Raw genomic sequence first — 23076 nt, forward strand, 5'->3', positions numbered from 1 at the left:
CCACAATGCCCCAAAGGGTGCAGATGAAACACCACTCCCTGAGTACATGCCAGTGACAGCCATGCCACACCGTCAAGGGTCTCTGTAGTGCATGAGCAGAAGGCGAGCTGAAAACTGGTTCTTGCATGAAATCCTGTTGTGTTTGAAAATCCTAAGGCTGTAAATCCTTCGACACGATTAGAAGTAGAGTCATAGGAAATTAGTGATGTACCCTCTCCTCTCCTGTGTGTGCATGTATGAATTCTAGATGAGATTACTTTTCCATCTGTAAGCTGCTGTATGGCAACTTTAAACCTCTCTTGGCTCTGCATCTGTAATACAAAATCCAGCTGCAAGAAGCACGTTACTGAAACTTGCTACCTTGTTTTCAGATTAGCCCCACAGGGTGTATTTAAAGTATCAGGAATTGCCAAGAGGTTAAAGGAGCCTGACAGTAGTTACAGGCATATTTTTCTCTTAACTGTAGTAGAACCGAATGTAGTTTAGAAATCTGTTTGCATGGGTCTGACACAGTAGTCTGTTGTGCATGAGATGATAGTTTCTCTGGTGATTCCCTGAACATACCTCTTAATCAACTTCTATGAATCAGAAAACTATATATATTTGTTCTTTGCTGTGTAGCTGTGCCTCCTCCCACTGATCTCCGCTTCACTAATGTGGGACCTGATACTATGAGAGTGACTTGGACCGCACCAACTTCCATCGTGCTGAGCAGTTTCTTGGTGCGCTACTCACCTGTGAAGAAGGAGGAAGATGTTGCAGAGCTGACAATATCACCCTCAGACAATATGGTGATCTTAACAAGTAAGTGGGTTACTTACATAAGTCAAACAAAGATAAGAGGCCCCTTGTATATATATGACATAACGTGAGGCAAAAGCAAAATTGCTTAGTGTTAAGTGTAACTTACAGCCAAATTCTCAGCTGATCTAAGCTGATGTCAAAGTAGCCTCATACTAACTCACACTGAACGGGATTTGGTTACTTGCTTTACCCAAATTAAAGTCAAACCACAGGAAAGTTTTTCCCATCAATCCAAGGACAGTGATGAATCGGACTACGGAGCAATTGCATTGGTTTGCAGCTTGGTTAGGTATTAAGAGTAAATACATATTACTCACCTGGCTTGCCAAAAATGTCAAGCACTTGCAGTGCAGAGGTTCAGGCAAAGGATCAGAATGTGGAAAAGGTCATTGCTCCTTTGGCTTTGTATGCTCGGGACCAGAAAATAAATACTGTTTGGAACCTTACAGGACACGGCAACAAAACATAGGCATTTTCAAAAAGCTGACATGAATTTTTGCTGGTGCAAAAGCTGTGTTGTATTTGAAGTCTTTTTTTTCTCCATCCTAGAATCAGGTTGGTTGAGTGAGAGACAATACCCTCTTTCAGAATAAGAGACCAGATCTGGAGCTAATCTGAGTTAGAATAGCTGTATTGGAGATCCTTGGCCCTATTCCAGTTTATATCAGCTAAAACTTTAGCCTGGTGCATGACTAAACTACTAGATAACTAGAAGGAACCTTGTAGACAACTAATTGCTTCTAGCCAATCTCCACAAACTAATGAAGCAATGATACAGGATGCCATGCTCCTTCAGGCTAAAAGATTGCAAGCAACCATAATGCTACAAAAAGAACTGATTGAAACTTTTTACTGTCCTGGAGGCTCAGATCTTCCATCAAGCAAAACCTGATTACGTCCCTTGAGGGTAAACACAGTTACAATTGTGTAGGTTGAGTGACTTCTAGGTATTAGTAAAGAAATATGTCTAAATTCCTGTACTTAAACTCCACAGATCTGCTCCCTGGTACTGAATATCTGGTGAGAGTCTACAGTGTTTCTGAGCAACATGAGAGTGCACCTTTGTCTGGGATCCAGAAAACAGGTACTTAGATGCAGCCTGAGACACGTGTGATTAATGCCATCCATTAAGCATTCATTAATGGGACTTTGTTGTTCTTTCTTGCGTATTGTCACCTCATTGATGGGTCAACAGCTAGGTATGAAAGAGCAATGCAGATGCACATCTTGGGAAAGGCTAGGAAATCTCATATCTCATTATGTCTGAGAGCCAGAACTTCCACTGGTTTTAAGTAGAGCATTGTAGACCCCAGGTGTGAATGTACCAACAGTGTCTGCCTGAGAACAAGCCTAGGCAGAGCCTATCATATCTATCACTGAGTCTGTCTTCTTTCGTAACTGTGTAATGTTTGCTGGTCACGTGTGTTGTTTTATGCTGTGTTGTCTGTGTGTGCCATACACTCTCTTCCTGCAGTTGCGTTCCAGTGCTTGTTTATCTCGCTTTAATCCTGAACGTGTATGTGTTTAGTTCTGTGGCTGAATAGCATTGGCTTAGGACCTGGCAGTGTCATGGTACTGAGCTTAATGGAACATGACCAGTAGTTCTGTTGAGTTCAGTCTCTTATCTCTTTGAAATACCCAGGTCTTGATTCCCCCACTGGCCTTGACTTCTCGGATATAACTGCTAACTCTTTCACCGTCCACTGGATTGCTCCTCGTGCCACCATTACAGGCTACAAAATCCGACATCACCCAGAGCATGGTGCTGGCAGGCCTAAGGAGGACCGAGTGCCCCCCTCACGGAACTCCATCACCCTTACTAACCTGCTTCCAGGGACTGAGTATGTGGTCAGCATCATCGCCATCAATGGCAGGGAGGAGAGCACGCCCTTGGTCGGCCAACAAACAACAGGTAAGCCTTGAGAGGAGGCTGGCTAAAAGTTACCTTGATGATTTTGGGTGTCCTCTAGCAAAGTAGGTGCTGTTAAACCAGATATCCCCTGGCAGTTGGTGAAACTGCTCACGAGGAAAGGGCCTGTGATACTCAGGAAGGGCGTGATTTAGAAAAGGTAGGGAGGACTCATGCTACTTTCAGACCAAGTCAGGTGTCTTTGGGGCCAGCAGAATTTTTTTCATTTAATCTAGTCCAATGCCTGATGGTTTTTAACCAGATACATCACTTGTAGAGGTGTGTGCACTGGGCTAGAACTAAGACAGATAAGTAGCAGAGGAGCACGGTATGAGAGGTGGAAATGTAGCTGATGTACATTAACTGTGCTTAAACTGCCTCTACATTCTCTGTTTTCCTAGTGTCTGATGTTCCAAGGGACCTGGAAGTCACACCCACCAGCCCAACCAGCCTTGTGATTTCCTGGGATGCTCCTGCAGTGACAGTCAGATACTACCGGATCACTTATGGTGAAACAGGTGAGAGCAAGCTGCTGTGGCCAGTCGCAGACCAGAAGCTCTATTTCTGAGGCTGTTAGAAAGCCACAGAAAACAGGAAAGGCAAGTTTGACTGCAGCAGACAAACTCTTGTATCTCTGAGATTCTTGCAGCATATTTAGATTATCAAATACAGGTACCTTTTTTTTAAAAGAACAGCAAATAGTTTTTTGTCTACCAAAACAAAAGAACTTATATGGAGCACTCTAGTCATTTTAGATGTTGTTCTGTGTACGTTTTTCATGGTTTTCCTTGGCTTGATCTGAAAAAGACTTTGACACAAGATCCATTAAAATCAACAGGGTCCTCTCTTCAACTTATAGAATCACGGAATCATAGAATGGTTTAGGTTGGAAGGGACCTTGAATGCCGATCATCTAGTCCCACCCCCCCTGCCATGGGCAGGGGCCCCTCCCACTAGACCAGGCTGCTCAAAGCCCCATCCAGCCTGGCCTTAAACACCTCCAGGGATGGAGTTTCCACAGCTTCTCTGGGCAACCTGTGCCAGTGCCTTACCACCCTCAAAGTGAAAAATTTCTTTCTAATACCTAATCTAAATCTACGTTCTTCCAGTTTGTAGCCATTCCCCCTCATCCTATCACTACATGTCCTAGTAAAAAGTCCTTCCCCAGCTCTCCTGTAGGCCCCTTCTTGATGCATATAGGATTGTTCTGGGTTTTGTAATGATTTAAAATGTACCATTTAGACATCCATTACTTTTCTTTTTCCACTCCACCCTCCTTAGGTGGAAGCAGCCCTGTGCAGGAGTTTACAGTGCCTGGCACCATGTCCACTGCTACCATCACTGGTCTCAAACCTGGCGTAGACTATACCATCACTGTGTATGCTGTAACTGGCCGTGGAGACAGCCCTGCCAGTAGCAAGCCCGTCACTGTCACCTACAAAACAGGTGAGATCTGTTTGAACAAAAAAAAAAGAAACCTACAAAAATCCCCTACAGCTTTGTGTTGGCTTATCCCCATAAATTTGTATCACTGATCCCTGGTTTCTTTTAGAAGTCATGGGCTATATTGTAAGCCCGTCACTTTCAGTGGAGCTGCATAGCATGGCAGCCCAGCATGATAATGACATGACAAAGAAGGGGATCACGGACTCGGACTTTTGGAGGAGGAAGACCCTGTGGAGTCCAGCTGGGGATACAAGCAATATTTGACTGCTTATTGCAGAGTGGAAATGTTGTTGGACTCTCATATCGTGGGGTCACTGCTGGCTTAACTCTGGTGCACTGTCACGTTATGTGATCCTGATGAGACCCGACTTTCTAACTCTGGGACTGTTGTCTCACTGCTGATTTGGATATAACTTATCCTACTGTAGCTGCAGATAAAGGCATTTACTAGCCTTTGAAACAACAAAAATCCTCAACTAACGTTGATATGAGATCAGTCACCCACACATCATGGTTAAGGCTTTTTTACTCTGGGCTAGCACGGGGGACAAAGAAATAGCAACATTTGTTTTCGGTTATAAGAAGCACAGCCTGGAGAAGGAAGAGCAGAATAAAATTCAGCTAGGAGGTAATAGTGGAGGAGGGGTTTCCTGTGGCAACATACTCAGAAAAACCTGTTTTTGTTGGCCAGAAATAGACACACCATCCCAGATGCAAGTTACCGACGTCCAGGACAATAGTATCAGCATCAGATGGCTCCCTTCAACGTCCCCAGTCACAGGGTATCGAGTGACAGCTGTCCCCAAGAAAGGACATGGGCCTACAAAAACTAAAAATGTCCCTGCAGGTAAGAGGACATGACACCCTTTACCAGATCTTAAAGAATGCAAGACATGACCACTAGAATCAACACTATCAGGCACTAGGCCTGTGCTCAAAGCCGATCTTTCTCCTGCTTGTACCTTTTTTTGCCATCTTGCTGACCAGTTGGGTCTCATCCAGGAGAAGCTAGGGCAAACTTTTGCCCCGAAAGCTTCATGTTTCTTTGACACCACTGTGCTGCAGGTTCTTGGCAACCTCAGTGTCTCTGAAAGGCACCTGAATTTCAAAGAAATGCCATTTCATTTTCTAGCATCCAGCAAAACTTCCTCTGAAATCCTTCTGAAGGTCACATAATGTGACCCTTGGTCATAGCGTGCACTCAGTCACATATGCTACAGGCTTGACCTTGTTACCATAGAGTCTGCCAAGTCAGCTTTCGGGAACACAGTGGGTTTTGTGTGATCTGCAGAGATTAGGAGTCAGGGGTGCTTGTGATGCAGTTGGGTTAATGGTCAATCCTATTCCAGAAAATGGTGAAAGCTGGTCTGCTTTTGCTGGTCTACTTTGCTAACCTGCTCTTTTAGCTGTGGGGCCTTTTTAGCAGGTACAAATAGCAGATGCCTTGTGCTGCACTACCAGAGACACATAGTGCAAGCAAAAGGTAAACCTCATGTGTCAATCCTATCTTATTTTAATGCTGTATGGCTAATACAGGCCCTTCATTCAAGGCTGCTTAGAGGCCAGTGCTCTGCAGCTTTGTGCAGCTGCAGATGGACTAATGTTGTTCTTTCCTGCCAGATCAAACGCAAGTCACTATTGAAGGTCTGCAGCCCACAGTTGAGTATATGGTCAGTGTCTACGCTCAGAATCAGAATGGAGAGAGCCTTCCCTTGGTTGAGACAGCTGTCACCAGTACGTATCTCACTTCACAGTAACAAAACAAATGTTTTCTGTTGATCTCTGAATCTACCATGCAGTATCGCATCCTCAGTGAAAGCAAGTGGCAGGTGCCTAGTCTCCAGGAAAATGCAAGGTGGTCTATCCTGTTATAAGTACCATGCGCCTAACTTAAAGATGCTGGCAAAAATGCAATCCCTCTCCCGCAAACACTGGCAAAATGCAATTCCCCACCCCATCAAAATGCTGTGCTTCTGATTTTCTTTCACTAAAGCCATAAAATCTTTTTGGAGTTTTTTTGACTTCAGCCAATCAGGGGGAAAAATGTGCAAAGATCTCCTGTCTGGAGCTAGGTGGCAAAGGTGATTACTGTTAAGGGACTGGACTTGGCTTGGGAGTGCTTGCTCTCTGCAAGGGAGTAAAGGAAACCACTTAAGTTATCAAGAACTTAGGATGAAGCACTGCAAAAGAAAGGACAGCTCAGTCTTCAAATTGCTCTATCTACCTGTACAAAACAGCAGTACCGCTCTGGACACAAAGAGCAGGCAAGGGGTAACGTAACTCGGAGGGCTATCTCTGATGTAAAGTGCCTTTTTCAGGGACACCTCTGGGGTAGGGATTCGCATGCATGTTATCCCCTTGCTCAGGCTTGTATTCAAAAGCACATCTCAGCCCCAGATACTTACAGAATTGTCCTAAAGAAAACAGGAGCTTCTGTGAAACTTTGCAGAGATGGGAAGAGAGTCCGTATCAATTTCAAGCCAAAAAATTCTTGGACAAAAATCACCTTTGCCAACTAGAAAATGTACAAAATTCAGGACTAATATAACATGGCAAATAAAAAAATTGAAATCTTATAGAAAAGCATAATTTGAATCCAATATAAAAATTATGTGCCAGATCCTCCCATTTTGTGTAACAAATGGGTATAGCTCCGTGGTAGCCACACTAGACTTCTGTGCAGCAAGGCTCACTTACCTTACTGTCTAGCACTGAGCTCTCACCTTGCTAGGAAAATCCAATGAATTGGTCTAATTAGGAAGTGTGCGTATTGCCCAGTTGCACCTGTGGTCGTTCGCTGTGCACTCAATACCAAGCTGAAAAGTTGTTTCTAATTGATTTAAAAATATAATACACTGAGTAATTTGCGTTGTTGATAAGTGTGTGTTAATTGGATATTAATTTATGAAAGAAAATAATGGGACTGATTCTCCTTGGACTGGAACTTTGCACAGCAGCTTACAGTAGAGAAAAGCAAATGCAGCATGAATTTAAACTTACCGAGTCAAGTGGGTTGTCTGGCTGCCTTTAGCACTTGGAACCAGTTACTGGCTCTGATGGTAGAAATGGGTCTTAAAATTCCCATTTATTTTTTTTCTCTTGACCACTTTAAGGTAGCTTAATGCTGCTAGAGTTGTGTAAAAGGGGTTTCAGTGCCAAGGGGACTCAAATACAGGTAAGGATTGGTGTCATGGCTGCTTTGAAGGTGGTAATGTAAGTCCGTTTGGTTTCAGCAAGGCCAGGATTGCCTTCCCGCTGTCTGGCACCTGCAAACTCTCAGCCTTACTCTGCACGTGTGTAAGCATGTGTGCAAGGTGCAGCACAGAGGAGAATCAAGTACCCCCTCTCCCGCGCAAAACTGAAAACTGCTTTGCATGTAATAGAAATGCTTTTTATTTTCCTCACCCACAACCTGCTTTTTATCACATAACCTCTTACCGTTAATTTGCCTAACAGACATTGATCGCCCTAAAGGACTAACATTCACTGAGGTGGATGTTGATTCCATCAAAATTGCTTGGGAAAGCCCGCAGGGGCAAGTCACCAGGTACAGGGTGACCTACTCAAGCCCTGAGGATGGAATCCATGAGCTATTGCCGGCCCCAGGTGGCGAAGAAGACACTGCTGAGCTGCATGGCCTCAGGCCAGGTTCTGAGTACACTATCAATATCGTTGCCATATACGATGACATGGAGAGCCTGCCCCTCACTGGGACCCAGTCCACAGGTACACCTTTAACTACACCACCCAGCAGGCCATGGCAGCAGTGGCTTCTGCCCTGTTGGGTAAAGTGTGCTTCCATGCGCAACTGGTGCTTTGTGCCGGGGAAGCCCCAGGGGCAGCCAAGGGGATGCGATTGCTCTTGAGAGATGGCTTAGTTGGTGCTGGAGAGCTGGCTGCCAGTGGAGTCAGCTGACATACACATTAGGGAAGGCAGGGAATGGAGGAAAGATCAGCAGGATGGAAGGAGCAGATTCTAGAGGAAGGAGGGATGTTACGTTATAGCCGCCTCGCAGTCCTCAAGTGGATTAGTAATGTCCGGTCCTTAGTCATGGAGCCTCATTCATGATGAATCACCATCTCGCAACACTCATGTCTTGTCTTTAGGATATGGGGCGCCTGCAAGCAGAAGCAGTTACCAACAACAGGGAGACTAGGGCAGCTTTCGTCTCCCAGGGTCCTCGCTGTTGGATGGAGCAAAAGATCAGCATGAAGGGCTAGGAGATTGCTTAACCCTCAGGTCTCACAGAGCCTCTAGGTCCTTCACTGGCACTGCCCTAAGGACTGTAGCCCATGTGCATGCCCACACCCTGTGCTCACATCACCTCCACAAGAAGAGGACATGCTCCATTCAGGAAAGACCCTTATGTGCCAGTCTGATCCAACTCCATGTAGAACACATTTAAAATTCCTTTGTGAAAAAGGAAAAGGAAGCTAATTGCTTGAGATAAAGTTACTTCCAGCAATATGGAATCCATTGCAAAGCTTCCACCGTTACCAGACATGTCTTTATTGCAAAGGTAGCACCTCTGTTCATTTGTGGATGAAAAGTTGGCACTATAATTCCAGGGGTGTAATGAAGGTAGTGGTTCCTAGTGTACAGGTTGCTGTACTAAACTGAAGCAAAGTGCTGTAGTGATTGAAATAGCTGGCTGACTGTCTGCCAGAAATGCAAATACAGTAGTTTTTTAAACCTGCTCTCTGTGGGTTAACCCTTTGTGGGCTGTTCAAAAGCACATTTGAAGTAATTCAAGACTTTCCATTGACTCTCAAGGGCTTTAGATTGAGCTCCAAGCAAAGCAACAAGGGAGAATTACCTTGTATTTGCACTCTATAAAATTAGAAAACTTCACAGCAACATGCTAATAGTGGGCACTATGGTAAGGTATATTTTTCTCCTGTTTACAGCCCAAAGATTACCAACAGTAAGGCAAGAAAATGTTTCAATGGTTGCTCCTTTTTTATGCAAACATTTGTTTTTTAAAGATATCAGGTGTGTTAGCTCCTGAAAAGACTCTCGTGTGATGAGCCTTAAGGCCACCACAGCTCTGCTTTTCCATTGCCTTGCTCTCTGCGTAGTAATTTACACTTGTGTAAGTGGCTGTAAAATGCTTCTCTCTGCATTTGCAGTATTTTTATATCCTCTTTGCAATTCCTGAGCCTGCTTCCTACTTACTTTTGTAAATCATCCATCGTATTTCAGAAGTGAACAGAGATAGGCAAGTGAAGCAGGACTAAACTATTAGCTGTGTGATGAAAAGCAGAGACAAGCGAAAGAATTAAAACAGACTGGTCTACTACAGATTTAAACACTTCCCAAAACTTTCACCTTATATCACAGCAAGTGTCATTACTCACCTAACTGCAGGGTTGAAGCATCGAGATCTCCTTATTTCTGCTGAGAAGTGTTACTGTAGATTTGAGAATCTCCTCCTGAATACCTTGTCCCCTTCCACAGTGCTTTATGCCTGTGTTTGCAGAAGGCACACCTCTATCCTGCCCGTGTATTTCAGGTCTAAGCCTGTCTCGTGTTCAGGGGAGAATATTGTTTTATCCAAGACTGTCTTCTTTAAACTAACAATGTGCCAATCTGGATTTTTGCAGCAATTCCACCTCCAACAAACCTTAAGTTTACTCAGGTTACTCCCACCAGTCTTACCGTCAACTGGAATGCACCGAACGTTCGCCTCACTGGCTACAGAGTCAGAGTAAACCCCAAAGAAAAGACGGGTCCTATGAAAGAAATCAACCTTTCTCCGGACAGTACATCTGCTGTCGTGTCTGGATTAATGGTAACTCTGTTCTTTGTGTAATGCAGACTGTGTTGTGGGAAGGAGATGTTAGGAGAACTTGAAGCAATTTCAAATTCCTGGGTCAGGAACCTCAGCTGGAGTAGATCATTACAGCTCCTAAGCCTCTGACTCTGTTTGAAGTCTGACTAGCCATTAGCTGTAACTACTCATTTACCATAGTTTTCAAAAGGCGAGGAATTGGCCAGCTGAATCTGCATTCTTCCCCCTTCCTCAGCACAGAGATTTTGGATGGCTTAATGAAATGCAAATTAGCAGGTTCACAATCAACAGTAACCCAGTAAAATGCTTTTACTCATCTTTCACAAAAGAGGTCAGATAAAGTGACCTAATACAGAGGTTTTCAAGCTGTGATATGGGAGCTCTGGCAGTCTATTGCCTATTTTAAAGACATCTGCAAAATGTAAGTAAAAAATGCAAGTCTTTTGTCAGCAGGCTTAAATTTGCTATATAGCCATCTTCTCCACTGGAAACATTTCAGGAGTTCCTGAACTGGAAAAGGCTGAAAAGCACTGCTTTTGTGGTTCCTGCTATCTTAAAAAGCTACTTATCTGTTTTTAAGGAGTTTTATGAATCATATTTAAAAATGAGCCTTAAAAAACATTCTAGTCTAAGTAGATTCCTGGTCTGATGCAGTCAAGGACGAAAGACCATGCTGTAACTTCCACCATTCTCTTTTCTTCACAGCAAGAGCACCTTGTCATAGCAAATGGCATCCATTAACCCCAGGAAAAACAGGATATAAATTAGTTTTTTCTGAAGAATCAGCTTTGAAGCACAGATTCCAAAATGAGGGATGATAAGCTGCTTCCAGGATTTCCTCTGCTCCTGGGTGTGCACATATGCACTATTAGTATTATTCACAGGACTGTTTATCAGTGTCCATGTCTACTCTTTTATTGCAGCTGGAAATAACTAAGATTATCCCGTCAATCCTTCACTGATTTGAGTTATTTTAAGGTTTCATACTTCAGTAACCAGTGACCAAGAAATGTGGTTCCACCAAACACTGAATGAGGGCAGAAGTATTTGCCACTGTGCCTGGTCCTTCTTCTTCCATGGTTTAACTTTGTCCATTCTAGGTAGCAACCAAGTATGAAGTGAGCGTGTATGCCCTGAAGGACTCTCTGACCAGCCGACCAGCCCAGGGGGTGGTTACCACTCTTGAAAGTAAGTAGTGATCCTCCACAAATGACCAGTTACTACTGTGCTGGGTGCAGAGGCTGAGATCTTACTCTGTGTCAAAAGTAGGGCTCTATACAAGGCTCCAGAAAAGGCCTTTACAAGCACTTAGTTGGTAAGATTCAGAATCCCCACAGTACTGACAGGAGATCTTTTCCTTCTGATGCAGATGTTAGTCCCCCTCGCAGGGCTCGTGTGACAGATGCCACTGAGACAACCATCACCATTACCTGGAGAACCAAGACTGAGACCATCACTGGCTTTCAAGTTGATGCTGTCCCAGCAAGTGGACAGAACCCCATTCAAAGGACCATCAGCCCCGATGTTAGGACTTACACTATCACTGGTAAGTGAGAGGCTTCTGTAGGTGCAGGAACTTCCAGGGTAATATCAGAATGTACACTGGATTCTTGTTTAGTAGTTGAATTTCCTTGATGAGAAATAATATCTGAGTCATAAAGACTAGTATCCAAGAAGAAGTTGTTGAAAGACATTCTGATGTCTCTTTTAGATGGCTTCCTCAGACTAGCTAATGTTTATATTTCAACTTCATTTTAGGCTTGCAACCCGGCAATGACTACAAGATCTACCTTTACACTCTGAATGAGAATGCACGCAGCTCCCCAGTAGTGATTGATGCCTCCACTGGTAATGATCGTCTGAGTTTTCTGTTCATGCTAACCCATAGTAATCACATATGGTCAGGCAGATCTTGTCTTTATCTGTTATGATATTATACATATTTACTGTGACTTACAGCACCAGGTTTTACTCCTGAGTTTGAGAAGGGTGTCAGAAGATGCAGTTCAGGTGAAGAATATAGTTGCCTTTACTGCATTTGACTTGTTCCCTTTTGTTTTCACCTAGCTATTGATGCTCCTTCTAACCTGCGCTTCCTTACAACCACAAGCAACTCCCTCCTGGCTACCTGGCAGCCTCCACGAGCCAAGATCACAGGCTACATCATCAGATATGAGAAACCTGGCTCACCAGCCAGGGAAGTTCTGCCTCGCCCTCGGCCTGGCACCACCGAGGCTACTATTACCGGTACCTGTCTCTGTTTTGTTTGGTTTTGTTCACCTGAAACACTTAAATTTGGAGAGAGAGGGGGAAGGCCTAATTATAAAATGTGTTGATGGTCAGCTAAGACAAAGACAAAGTTTTGTTCCTTTATTGTGGTTTCTAATGACAGACAGTGATTTTATAAGCACACCTGTCCTACAAACGTGATACACTTCTCTGATCAGCCATCAGATCTGAGCAATCCACAGATGTTTGTTTCCACTGCCACTACAACTGTCATTCATTCAAGGAAAAAAGCCTGTGACTGGCACCCCGTCAGTCACAGATTCTGAAGACTCATTATGTTTTGTGTCTGCAGTGTCCACGAGCCCAGCTTACATGGTCAGATTTCAAACTTGCTCTGAGGAGCAGGAGTCTGGACTCTGTACTGTCCTGAAAACCTCAGATCCCAAATGGACGTACTCCTACTATAGCCATACCCACCTCTCGTTCCGCCTTAGATCCCACACAAAATCATAAAAGAAACGCAGCTCTTAAGTTTAAGGTTGTTTTGTGTTCTTCCTTCCTCCCTAGGTTTGGAACCAGGAACTGAATACATCATCTACATCATTGCTGTGAAGAACAATCAAAAGAGTGAACCGCTGGTTGGCAGAAAAAGGACAGGTAAAACAAAGCTCTGGGTTGTTGTGTGCCAACAGGAGATGATGTCTTCCACTTGGGGAACACAATCTCAGGACCAAAATAATAATATTATTTAAAATACCCCGTTCACACCATTCAGCCACATCTTTTTTTATGAGGCAAATAGGCTTTGTAAGGAAGTTTTCCTTTCTAGGATGCAGAAGGTAAGATTATGAAATTACACGAATCACATTTAGCGGCGTTTGGACACTAAGAACAGAATAACAAGCTTGGTGCTTGATTCTTGTCTGGGTACCTAATTGATAATTAAATTTGGGTTAATACTCACATTTCCATATAGCACATGATGGCATCAAAGGCAAAATCCATTCATTTGTTGCCCATTTAATTTCTCTTAATTTACACCCTCCAGTGTAAGATTTGAGATACCCGTACCAAGCAAAACACCAGCTGTATATCCAAATGTGACTAAGGAGCTAGTTTCTTACTGCACACCAGAGATTTTTCTTAAACTGATGACCTGTGAATATGTCTTGTAATCACTTCACTACTCAATTTGAGTAGTGGTGGCTTCTTTGGGTTGCAGTGTTCAAACCTGTTGCTCAGCTGTATGAAAATTTCATACCAACACACTTCTTATGCCTCTGTATGAAAGATATATGCATATATTTATATAGTATATAAATATATAGATAGATAGAAAATACCTTCACAATCACAATGAGGTCATAAAAAGTGTGTTGCATCTTAGGATGATTGCTAACCTTTGATGTTTGGAGTGGTGTACAGCATCCACTCCAGCTGTTTAATTTACCATTGTTAATTTGCCGTGCTTTGCTTTATGGCTTCTAACCTTTCTTCGGCTAGATGAGCTTCCCACGTTGATTACCAGACCACACCCCAACCAACCCGACATTCTCGACGTACCTTCCATTGACGAGGGGACCCCTTACCTCACAAACAATAGATATGACAATGGAAACGGTATCCAACTTCCAGGCACCTCCGGGCACCCACAGACAATAGGACACCAGGGTCAACAAGTCGTCTTTGAGGAGCACGGCCACAGACGGCCTGTACCCACGACAGCAACTCCCCTTAGGCCGGGGTCAAGACGGCAACCGCCAAATGTAGATGAAGCTATTGAAATCCCTGGGTACCAAGTGCCTATCATAGTCGAACCTTCATACCCTCACTCCCGTGGGCCCAGGCATAACGACACCACAGGTCAAGAAGCTCTTTCTCAGACGACCATCTCTTGGAGACCGTTGCTGGAAAGCTCTGAATACATCATCTCATGTCAGCCAGTCAGCCAGGATGAAGATACTCTGCAGGTAATTGAACTGTCTTAGCACAGGAACAGTTAGCCTCATCTTAACATGAGAATGAGAAGGAACTTCTTTACTTTGAGGGTAGTGGAGCACTGGCACAGGCTGCCCAGAGAGGTGGTGGAGTCTCCCACTCTGGAGACATTCAAAACCCACCTGGACGCTGTTCTGTGCAACCTGTTGTAGGTGACCCTGCTCTGGTGGGGGGGTTGGACTAGATGATCTCCAGAGGTCCCTTCCAACCCTGACCATTCTGTGATCTGTGGCAGCAGATGTCTCTTGGGAGTCCAGTCCTTTTGCCGGGTTCAGTCCCATCTCATGGGGGCTAAGGAGGGCAGTCAGAGTTGGCTTAAAGAGTCTTTTTAACATGTAGCTTAGAGCAGGATAAATACCTCCTTCCTCTCTTTCATGGAGAAGGCTACAGGATAAAACTACTAAAACATAAAGCCCTTGAAATGCTGTCAGTGTCAACATTTCACCAGGGAAGTCAGGGTCATGACTGGGAGTTTGAAAAACAGGTGCTGCTTCTCCAAGCCAAAGACTCCTTTAGCCCTTCTCCTTTGTCTCCCTTGGTTTATGTTTCCCTGAAATGGCGGTAATAACATATCACTCGTGAACCACAGTCCAGAGTAGTCAAGTTTAACGTGGTATTGTTTGAAGTTCTCAGAATGTCTAAGGGGAATGGGCTGGCTCTATCATGGTACAGAGCATAGAAGTCAACCTAAACACCCTGTCTTTCCTATGAGTAGGGTGCCACTTAAGGAGTAACTACTCTTCCCTTTCCGGTGACTTGGCATTGCCTCTTGTTGCAGTTCAGGGTTCCTGGCACTTCTTCCAGTGCTACACTCACTGGTCTTACAAGAGGGGCCACCTACAACATCATAGTGGAAGCCCTGAAAGATCACCGGAGACAAAAGGTGCTGGAGGAGGTGGTCACAGTTGGCAATACTGGTAAGTAAGAGCTTTATGGAGTCTGGGTGAACCTTTGCTGTCCCTGTTTTGTTTTCTTTACTCAAGACAACCTAGCTGGTGCCCAGGCTTGAGAATAGTTCAGAAAGGAAACTTCTCCTGACAAGGAGAGTTCATTGCAGGACACTAGGACAAGTGATGTGTGAAGTCCCCTGATCTTGGATAACTAACTGCCACACTGATGGTGCCACTAGAGCTGTTCTGATCTGTTGTCTGTTCATGAAGAACGTTCTTTGAGGCTCCATAGACTCCTGTAGGGTCAGTGCCTGAGAGAAACCAAGAGGTCTGCTATTTACTGCTCCCAAAGGAAGTCGGGGATCGCACTGATGTTGCAGATTCCTGCCCAGCAGTGAAGATCTGCTGCCACAATAACACATCGTGCTTATGGGAAGGAGCCAGTGGCCAGCTTAACTGCTCCATCAGTCATTTGCCACCGCTTCTGTGTTGGCTTCCAGCAGCACTGCCAGACCATTCTGAAGGTCCGGCAGCAGTGCAGGCTGGCTGCAGAGATGCTGATTAAGCACAAACAGGCAGCTCTTAGAAGCCATGTGACTAACCACAAGTAGTTGTGGTCAGAGACAAAACTTGCCACAGCTGGAAAGCCCAGAGCTCACATACACCCTGTGGGACCTGGGCTTTGCTTTTACCAGTGCAAGGGTCTGGTCAACAACTCTTTTTCTCTCCCTCCATCTCCTCCTGTGTGTATTTTGAGGCCAAAAAGAAGAAGAGAGCAGGATGGGAGAAGAGGAAATAGAGTTAAGGATTTATGTTGTCCATCCAATAGGCCTCTCTGTGCAGGCCCTTACTGCCCCCACCTCCCTGGGAAAATAAGAGTGTTTCTCCCCTTCCAGCACCCCAATTGCCTTATGTCTGTCACAGACTGAACAGAGAGCATTAGCTCTTGACCCTGATCATCACACACTGAACTAGTGGTTGAGAAACATCCACTCTTCAATCAAGGCACACATCTAAGGTGGAAATCTGTATACAACAGCATGGCTATAACATCTGGTCTCCTTCCATCCCGCTGCCACGAGCTGAAGTCTGAAGTGCCCCAAAAATGTGCACATGCAGCTACCAACCTCCTGCTGTTCCCCAGCATTGCACAGCATGTTTCCCTTAAAAACAGGCTCAGTCAGGTTGTTGCGCTCTAGCAGCAAATGCAAAAACTCACACTCGCTTGAAACTTGGCAAGTCAAAACGAAAATAGCCTTCATGTCAGTTTTTTTATCATTCAACTGCTCTGACACATGCAAATGGAAAATAAATCACAGGGAGTCTGGACTGCTGACAGAACCATCAAGTATATGCCCATGGGGTAGCTCCATTACTGCCAGGATATTGTAAGAAGAAAAAAAAGCACATATTCAGGGAAAATCATTCTGTCTTTCAGTAATTCCTATTGCTGTGTGTGATGCCTGTTTTTTTTTTTCTTTTTTTTTCGTTCCAGTGTCTGAAGGACTAAACCAGCCAACTGACGATACCTGCTTTGATACTTACACTGGCTCCTTCTATTCCATTGGCGAGGAATGGGAGCGGTTATCTGAAACTGGCTTTAAACTCTGGTGCCAGTGTTTAGGCTTTGGCAGTGGTCATTTCAGATGCGATTCTTCTAGTGAGTAGCTTGCTTTTGACCATCCCTGTCTCTACACTCCCTGAGCACTAATAGCATGTTTGACAGGACCAACCTGGTCCAAACATGATGCAAATGAATGCAAGCTCTTAAGTTTTTAAATCAAATCAGTGTTTTGCATCATGAGAAGTGATGGAAAACTTTGGTTACTTCTAAGCTGTGCAGCTTAGCTAGTATTGCCATTCCCTGCAGCAGCAGCAATCAATATTGTATTGATATGTAATGACTTTTTCACCAAAGTTAAATGTTTGTTTTATTTCCCCTACCCTTGCCAGGTGTAAAAGTGAGATAGACAAGATGCCTAAATGACAGTATCTGAGTAGCCATTTAAGAAGACAGATTTGAGTATTAAATTATGGCTGAATTTTCATCTCCTAATTATGTACATCGTTGCATTGGGCCAGACAGAACTTCTGTGGATTTCAGTGGATATTACAGCAAGTACAGAGTCTGTTTTGCATTTGCAAAGCATCTTGCGGAACCAGTTTTCTAATTCTGTCAGCTGCTTTTTGAAGCTCTGTCAAGCAGGCAACACCTCTGCTGGGGCACTAAGTTTAATTCTTTGCAGGACTGTACATGGAAGAATATCAGACTTCATGTAAGGGAATGAAACAAAATTCTGTGATTGAGGGGTTAATACAACACATATCCAGCTGATTTAAACTGTGCTTTTAAATTGTGGAGTAAGCTGAGCAAAGAGAGTATTTCTGCAATTTGCATAGACTCGGAGGAGTGACTGCAGGGAAGACAGGATTTTTTTACAGGATTAATATTTATATTTCATCATTTGATATACATGGCTTACCCATTGTGTCTTGCAGTCTCTGCGGTACAGTTTTACTGGGTATTTCCTCCAAAAAGAACATTTAAAATATTTTTCTTTCCCTTCTTGCCCCATGTCTATTAAATTCCCTTTCATTTCTCTTCCTCCCCTTTTAGCCAACCCTCCCCTTCCCCACTTTGTCACATCCTACTTACTCTTTTCCTAAGAGCCTCTAGAGCTGTAACAGTCCTCAGCAGTTAAAAGCTGCAGGAGCTGAACCTATTTCCAGCAGGAACCCATTTTCTCCTTGGGACTTACACGAGTTGAAAAGATTCTTTCTTCTGCCCCTCCGTTTGTTCCTGAGACAACGCCAAGCTGTTCTCCTCCCACTATGTCACCGCAGCGTGGAGGTAACTCCTGCTTCTCTTGTTCCCCTGCCTTCCTACAGAGTGGTGCCACGATAATGGTGTAAACTACAAGATTGGGGAGAAGTGGGACCGGCAGGGGGAGAATGGCCAGATGATGAGCTGCACCTGCCTTGGAAATGGAAAAGGAGAATTCAAGTGTGAACCTCGTAAGTCTCCTTCTGATGCTCATTTAATTGAGTTCCCATTCAGGAAGTTTCAGCATCTCAGGGCTGTTCCCATTAAGGTCCTGCCATTGGGGCAGGCAGAGTATCAGTATGTCTGATTTGGTGACAGATTGAATCTGTTCTCACTGGCACTGAAGGCATAAAACTCACATTCCCAAGCTTAAAAAGAAGAAAACCCTCTGTTGTTAGCTAAGGTCGCAGCCCACTCAGCATCTCTCTGCCTTTGGCATTGGAGCCACACAAGAGGGACATGTCATAGCACTAAGTGGTGTAGATTACCCTAATCAGTAAAACATCATCAGGATGTTTCCACAGGGCCTGTCCCCTGAAGATCCTCTAGACTTCACACTATGAACTAAACTGCATTGCTCTTGTCAGGCAACTACCTTCCTGTTCTAGTTTAAAGTGTCTGGAGAGCTATAAAAATGACTGATGTTCCCCCTCCCAGTCAGTGAGCGTCTGGTCAAAGAGAGAGAGGATACTGGCCAGAGGCTCCTGTTCTGATCACTAAGCTGCTCTGAGAATGCTTAAAGCCAAGCACAGGCCATGCAACTGAGCTCTGGGTGTCTCTCCGCAGATGAGACCACGTGTTACGATGATGGGAAAATGTACCAAGTTGGAGAGCAGTGGCAGAAGGAGTACTTCGGGGCCATCTGCTCCTGCACTTGTTACGGAGGACAGCAGGTAAGCAGGAGGGACTTGGCATGCTGAACACAGGGAAATGAAGAGAGGAGGCTGTGCTGGAGTGCAGTCCTAAGACTGCTGGGTTTCAGTTGAGATGGTGTCTAATGCTTAGCCAGTACAGGTCCATATAAGAAGAAAAATAATTAGTAGGAGAGCTTAAGTACTTGCAGGGACTTGGGAGTTAGGGCCCGGATGATATAAAATGGGAGCAACCTCACTGGTGTTGGTGGAGCTGTACCCACATGTATGAATACCGATGGCTCCTTGGCCGTCTGCATCAGTGTGGTCTGACCAGCACATGTGCTCTCTGTTTCTCAAGGGCTGGCGTTGTGACAACTGCCGCAGACCCAGCGTGGAGGTGGCCCCTGAAGGCTCTGCTGGCCATACTTACAGACAGTATACACAGAGATACCACCAGGCCACAAACACCGTGAGTACACTTTCCTTCTCTGCTCTCCTTTACTCTGAGTCTGGTCTATGGCACAGATCGGTGGGGTCTGTACAGAGTGCAAGGTATAAGAGCAGCATGTAGCTTTCTGCTTGGTCAGAAGTGCGTGCTTTCTGCTTGGTCAGAAGTGCGTGATAGCCACAGCAAACCATCACTCTGCACAGCACAGAATGAGCTTGAGCTCACACTTCCACACACAGTGTTCAGTGCCACACTCACGCCAGCGGGACTTCTTGTTTCCTAGTGCTGGGATGCGCCTGCATGCTCTGGCTGACGCGGTAGTGCATGTAGTGGTTTCCTAGTCTTCACTTGCTGCTGTAAACCAGCTGTGTGCTTTGTGCTGAAAAAGCTAGACAGCTGCAAGAACTGGCAACAGTTCTCAGCCCAAACCACACCACAGAAGTGTCCGTCCTTACAGGACAGAGCGCTAACTGATTTCCTTCCCTCCTGACAGAACGTCAACTGCCCAATTGAGTGTTTCATGCCCCTAGATGTACAGGCAGACACACAACATCCACGGGGAAAGTAACATCCAGCAAGACCTCTTGCGGCAATGGCAACAGACAAACCAAAGCATAAATACCTATCTATCTGCCACGATTACCATCCAAACTGGAGTGATGCTAGCAAAACTGCATCTTTTGAGAATGGCCCTCTGCTCTGAAGCCATTTTCCCAGCTTAAGCTCAACTCACAGCTTCTCCAAACGCCACTCTTGGAGTGTTTCAGACTTTTCTCATGATTGATAGCGATTGTTTTGTTTTTGCTCAAAGTGTTGAATACCAGTCAGTATTTTCAAATCTAAAGGAAAAGGTGGGAAATACTAAATCACAAATTGGTAGGGGATGAAAATATTAATGGTGAGGGAGGGTGTAGAAATTCAAGGTTCCCATGCTATGCAAAGGACATTTGAGTACAACATTACTGAAGTTTAGCAATAGGAAAGTCCACCAAACACTTCTGCTTTCACATAAGCGTGCAGCCAGCAATAAGATAGGAAAAGCAAATCCAATCACTGTGATATTTAAAATATGCACAGTCCTAATTCTTTCTCGATGATCCTAGTATTTTTCTAGCTGTATCTTTATATCTCATACTGTTATTTATCAGTTTTGTTTCCCTGACCTTCAAGTGTTTTTATATGGGAATAAAATGTATTGAAGACACTTAGTATGCAGTTGACAAAGAGGAATTTGGTGTAATTATGATCAGTGATTATTTTTATACTGTAAGTGCCAAAGCTTTACTACTGTGGAAAAGAAAAAAAACAACTCTTTTAATAAAAAGATTTACAAACCAGACATGTAGTTTAAGTGATTCTCTTTGCTACCATGGAATCTAGGATGAAGATTATTATTCTGAGCTGGAGTAACATTGCCTTGAAACAAGATGGAACAAACACCTCAATGAAGCGTGAAGTAAACCTCAAGAGAATATCTGTAGAGCAGTTTGTTAATTAAAGACTTCCAGCTGCACCCCCTGCCCCAGTAGAGCGCAGAGACACACTGAGTATGTATGCCATGCTTCAAGAGGCAGAGGCTTGCTTTGTGGGAATAGGTGGAGGAGAGAAAAGGGGGAGGGAAAGGAAAATATTCCCTGCTTTGGACATAAACTGAGGTGAAGAGATGGTCCTCAATCCAGCCAGACACACTTAAATACCTAGAATCAAATATGGTCTCTGTGTTGGAGTTGCCAAAATTAGTGAGGCCATCCACACCCTTGAAGTTGGATGTGTTCAAAGATTGGATGCAGCGATTCCAACTCCCCCCCCCGCCTCCCCCCAAGTCCAAACGGATGCTGGCTCTGAGACCTTGCTCCGTGCCTTGCCCCTGGGGCAGACTACAGTTCACCCCTTTCTGCAATGAAGGACAACTTACTTGTGACCATCTCAAGGGTTTATAGAGGGGCTGTCGCACCCTTCTTTCACCTTTCAGCTATGTCTGTTTGCAACATGGTAAATTGAAATAACAAAATCCAGAACAGAGGTTGTTTAGGTACTAGTGAGCACGCCCTCAGGCACTGCTGCAACAAAAATCCTTCTATTACCTCTGCAGAAAGCCTCAAAAAAGAAGGGGACAGACAGCACCTGGGTCTATGCCTGCCTGTAACAGGCAAAGACCACTTTCAAGTCTACTGCGCTTCTGCCTCGTGGGGTGGGGAGGGAGGTAAATTAAATTCTCCTCAAAACCTTTTTTAAAACAAAGCCAGTCTTGATTGCAATGAACAAAGTTAGCATCAAGTCCCTTTAGCTTGCGCTGCCAACGCTGCAAAAACCTGTACAGAACTTGCAAGTACAGAACATGAAAGGTTCTGTCATGATTCTTCAGGCCGCATTCCTCTCTTGGCTACAAAAGCACTGTGTTACTCAAGTCAACGGATTTCTCTGGATTGAATAAAGCATAGCATGAAAATAGAATTTGGCTTCTTGACATGAGAAACACACATGGCAGTTGTCTTCACAGATTGCTATCTATCAAGCAACTAAAACATTTGCAAATAGTAAAATGATTGTAGCAGAAATCAGTTGTATCTCACCAGTGTTCACGAGCCAAATGAGTATCTAAAATATATGAGAACTGAAAATGGCATAGACAGAGACACAGAATAATTTCCTTATCAACTAGAATTCTATTCGTTTGTCCTTCCCAAGTGAGGGTTATATATTGGTTTCCACCAATTGCAAAGATCCCTACTTGGTCACTTTGCCACTAAGTAATACACTTCACAGACACAGGAATTGCCCAGCTAAACAGGAGTCATAGTTCATCTAATCTCCTCACTCCGATGTCACATCACTTGCAACAGCAACACCTCCCCCTCCCTGCAGTACGCATTAGGGGATAAAACGATTTAAACAATGCATTTGCCTAAGCTCTCTGTAGAGATTTGTCCATGCCTTAAAGCATGAGGGTTTACATTGCTGACAATTTCTGTTTAACATTTACTAGTGTAATGCTGGTATTCTGTCATTCAGCTAAATCTTTTAGTTTCAGTTACATTTGAAAATCACTACCAGAGCACAGCACGGAGGCAGTAGAAACTTGTGAGATCCAAAGAATCAACCATAAGTCTTTCCTTTCAGAAACATTCAGCAACAAAAGGAACCAAGGTTTTTGAAGGTTCCCATGCTTCACCCAGTCCGTAGTGCATAAAGTGGCAAGAGAACAGCAGCTATACCTTAAAACACAGGCTCAATTTATATCCATAGTCTGCTCGAGCACTAAGATCAACTGATGTTGTCCAACTCAAGTTACCTTCAAGGCACGGGCAGCTGCCCAGGCAGGGATGAAGGGAGCATCTGCCCCTGTTAGCAGGGAGCTTTCAGGCTCCCAAACAAGGCGCTCACAGCTACACCGAGCCCAGTGGCATTTAAGCCCTCATCTGCTTGGCATCCTCGTCTCTTCCAGAAGAGGAGGCGCATGTCCACATGGTTTGTCTTCTCTGATAACACAGAGCTTCAGTTAGAGCACAGGAACAACCAGAGTCAGGACTCTACTCCAGTAAGGAACGGAGTGGCTGAAGGGAAAAAAAAAATAAAAAAAAAAATCTGCTGCTACTGACAGCAAAGGCTGAGAGTGATTCCTCCCTGCCCTCTGTTTACTTCCACACTTTTGGGAACTGTTCTTATTCTGCCAGCATGGGACCTGCCAGGGGCAAGGTGCCATATGGTGATGGTGCAAAACAGCCTGTCAGCAGCCCGTTCTTCAAAAAGCATCAACTGAGAGGAGCAGACCTATCTCCCCCCCTTCCCCCAAAAGAGAGACATGCCCTTTCCTATGGGAAACAGATACTAAGCAAAGCTATGCGGTTTGCTTTTAATCATTGTGAATATCAAAGAGAGAAG

General features: G+C 44.4%; 1 protein-coding gene across 1 annotated transcript in view; it reads left to right on the forward strand.

Moving 5' to 3' along the window:
- FN1 (fibronectin 1) overlaps positions 1 to 20533 on the forward strand; it is a 214993-nt gene extending 194460 nt beyond the window's left edge. The window contains exons 26-46 of the mRNA XM_009887594.1: positions 622 to 804; positions 1799 to 1888; positions 2447 to 2716; positions 3115 to 3231; positions 3995 to 4159; positions 4851 to 5006; positions 5780 to 5893; positions 7616 to 7885; positions 9764 to 9951; positions 11052 to 11139; positions 11321 to 11497; positions 11710 to 11799; positions 12019 to 12198; positions 12748 to 12837; positions 13684 to 14150; positions 14957 to 15095; positions 16564 to 16728; positions 17958 to 18083; positions 18679 to 18785; positions 19105 to 19215; positions 19688 to 20533. Of these exons, the coding sequence (XP_009885896.1) occupies positions 622 to 804; positions 1799 to 1888; positions 2447 to 2716; positions 3115 to 3231; positions 3995 to 4159; positions 4851 to 5006; positions 5780 to 5893; positions 7616 to 7885; positions 9764 to 9951; positions 11052 to 11139; positions 11321 to 11497; positions 11710 to 11799; positions 12019 to 12198; positions 12748 to 12837; positions 13684 to 14150; positions 14957 to 15095; positions 16564 to 16728; positions 17958 to 18083; positions 18679 to 18785; positions 19105 to 19215; positions 19688 to 19762 (3368 nt within the window). The 3' untranslated portion in view covers positions 19763 to 20533. The remainder of the gene's footprint in view (positions 1 to 621; positions 805 to 1798; positions 1889 to 2446; positions 2717 to 3114; positions 3232 to 3994; positions 4160 to 4850; positions 5007 to 5779; positions 5894 to 7615; positions 7886 to 9763; positions 9952 to 11051; positions 11140 to 11320; positions 11498 to 11709; positions 11800 to 12018; positions 12199 to 12747; positions 12838 to 13683; positions 14151 to 14956; positions 15096 to 16563; positions 16729 to 17957; positions 18084 to 18678; positions 18786 to 19104; positions 19216 to 19687) is intronic.
- The last annotated feature ends 2543 nt before the right edge of the window (positions 20534 to 23076 follow it).

Source organism: Charadrius vociferus, unplaced genomic scaffold (genome assembly GCF_000708025.1).
Source record: "Charadrius vociferus isolate BGI_N301 unplaced genomic scaffold, ASM70802v2 scaffold136, whole genome shotgun sequence".
NCBI lineage: Eukaryota > Metazoa > Chordata > Aves > Charadriiformes > Charadriidae > Charadrius > Charadrius vociferus.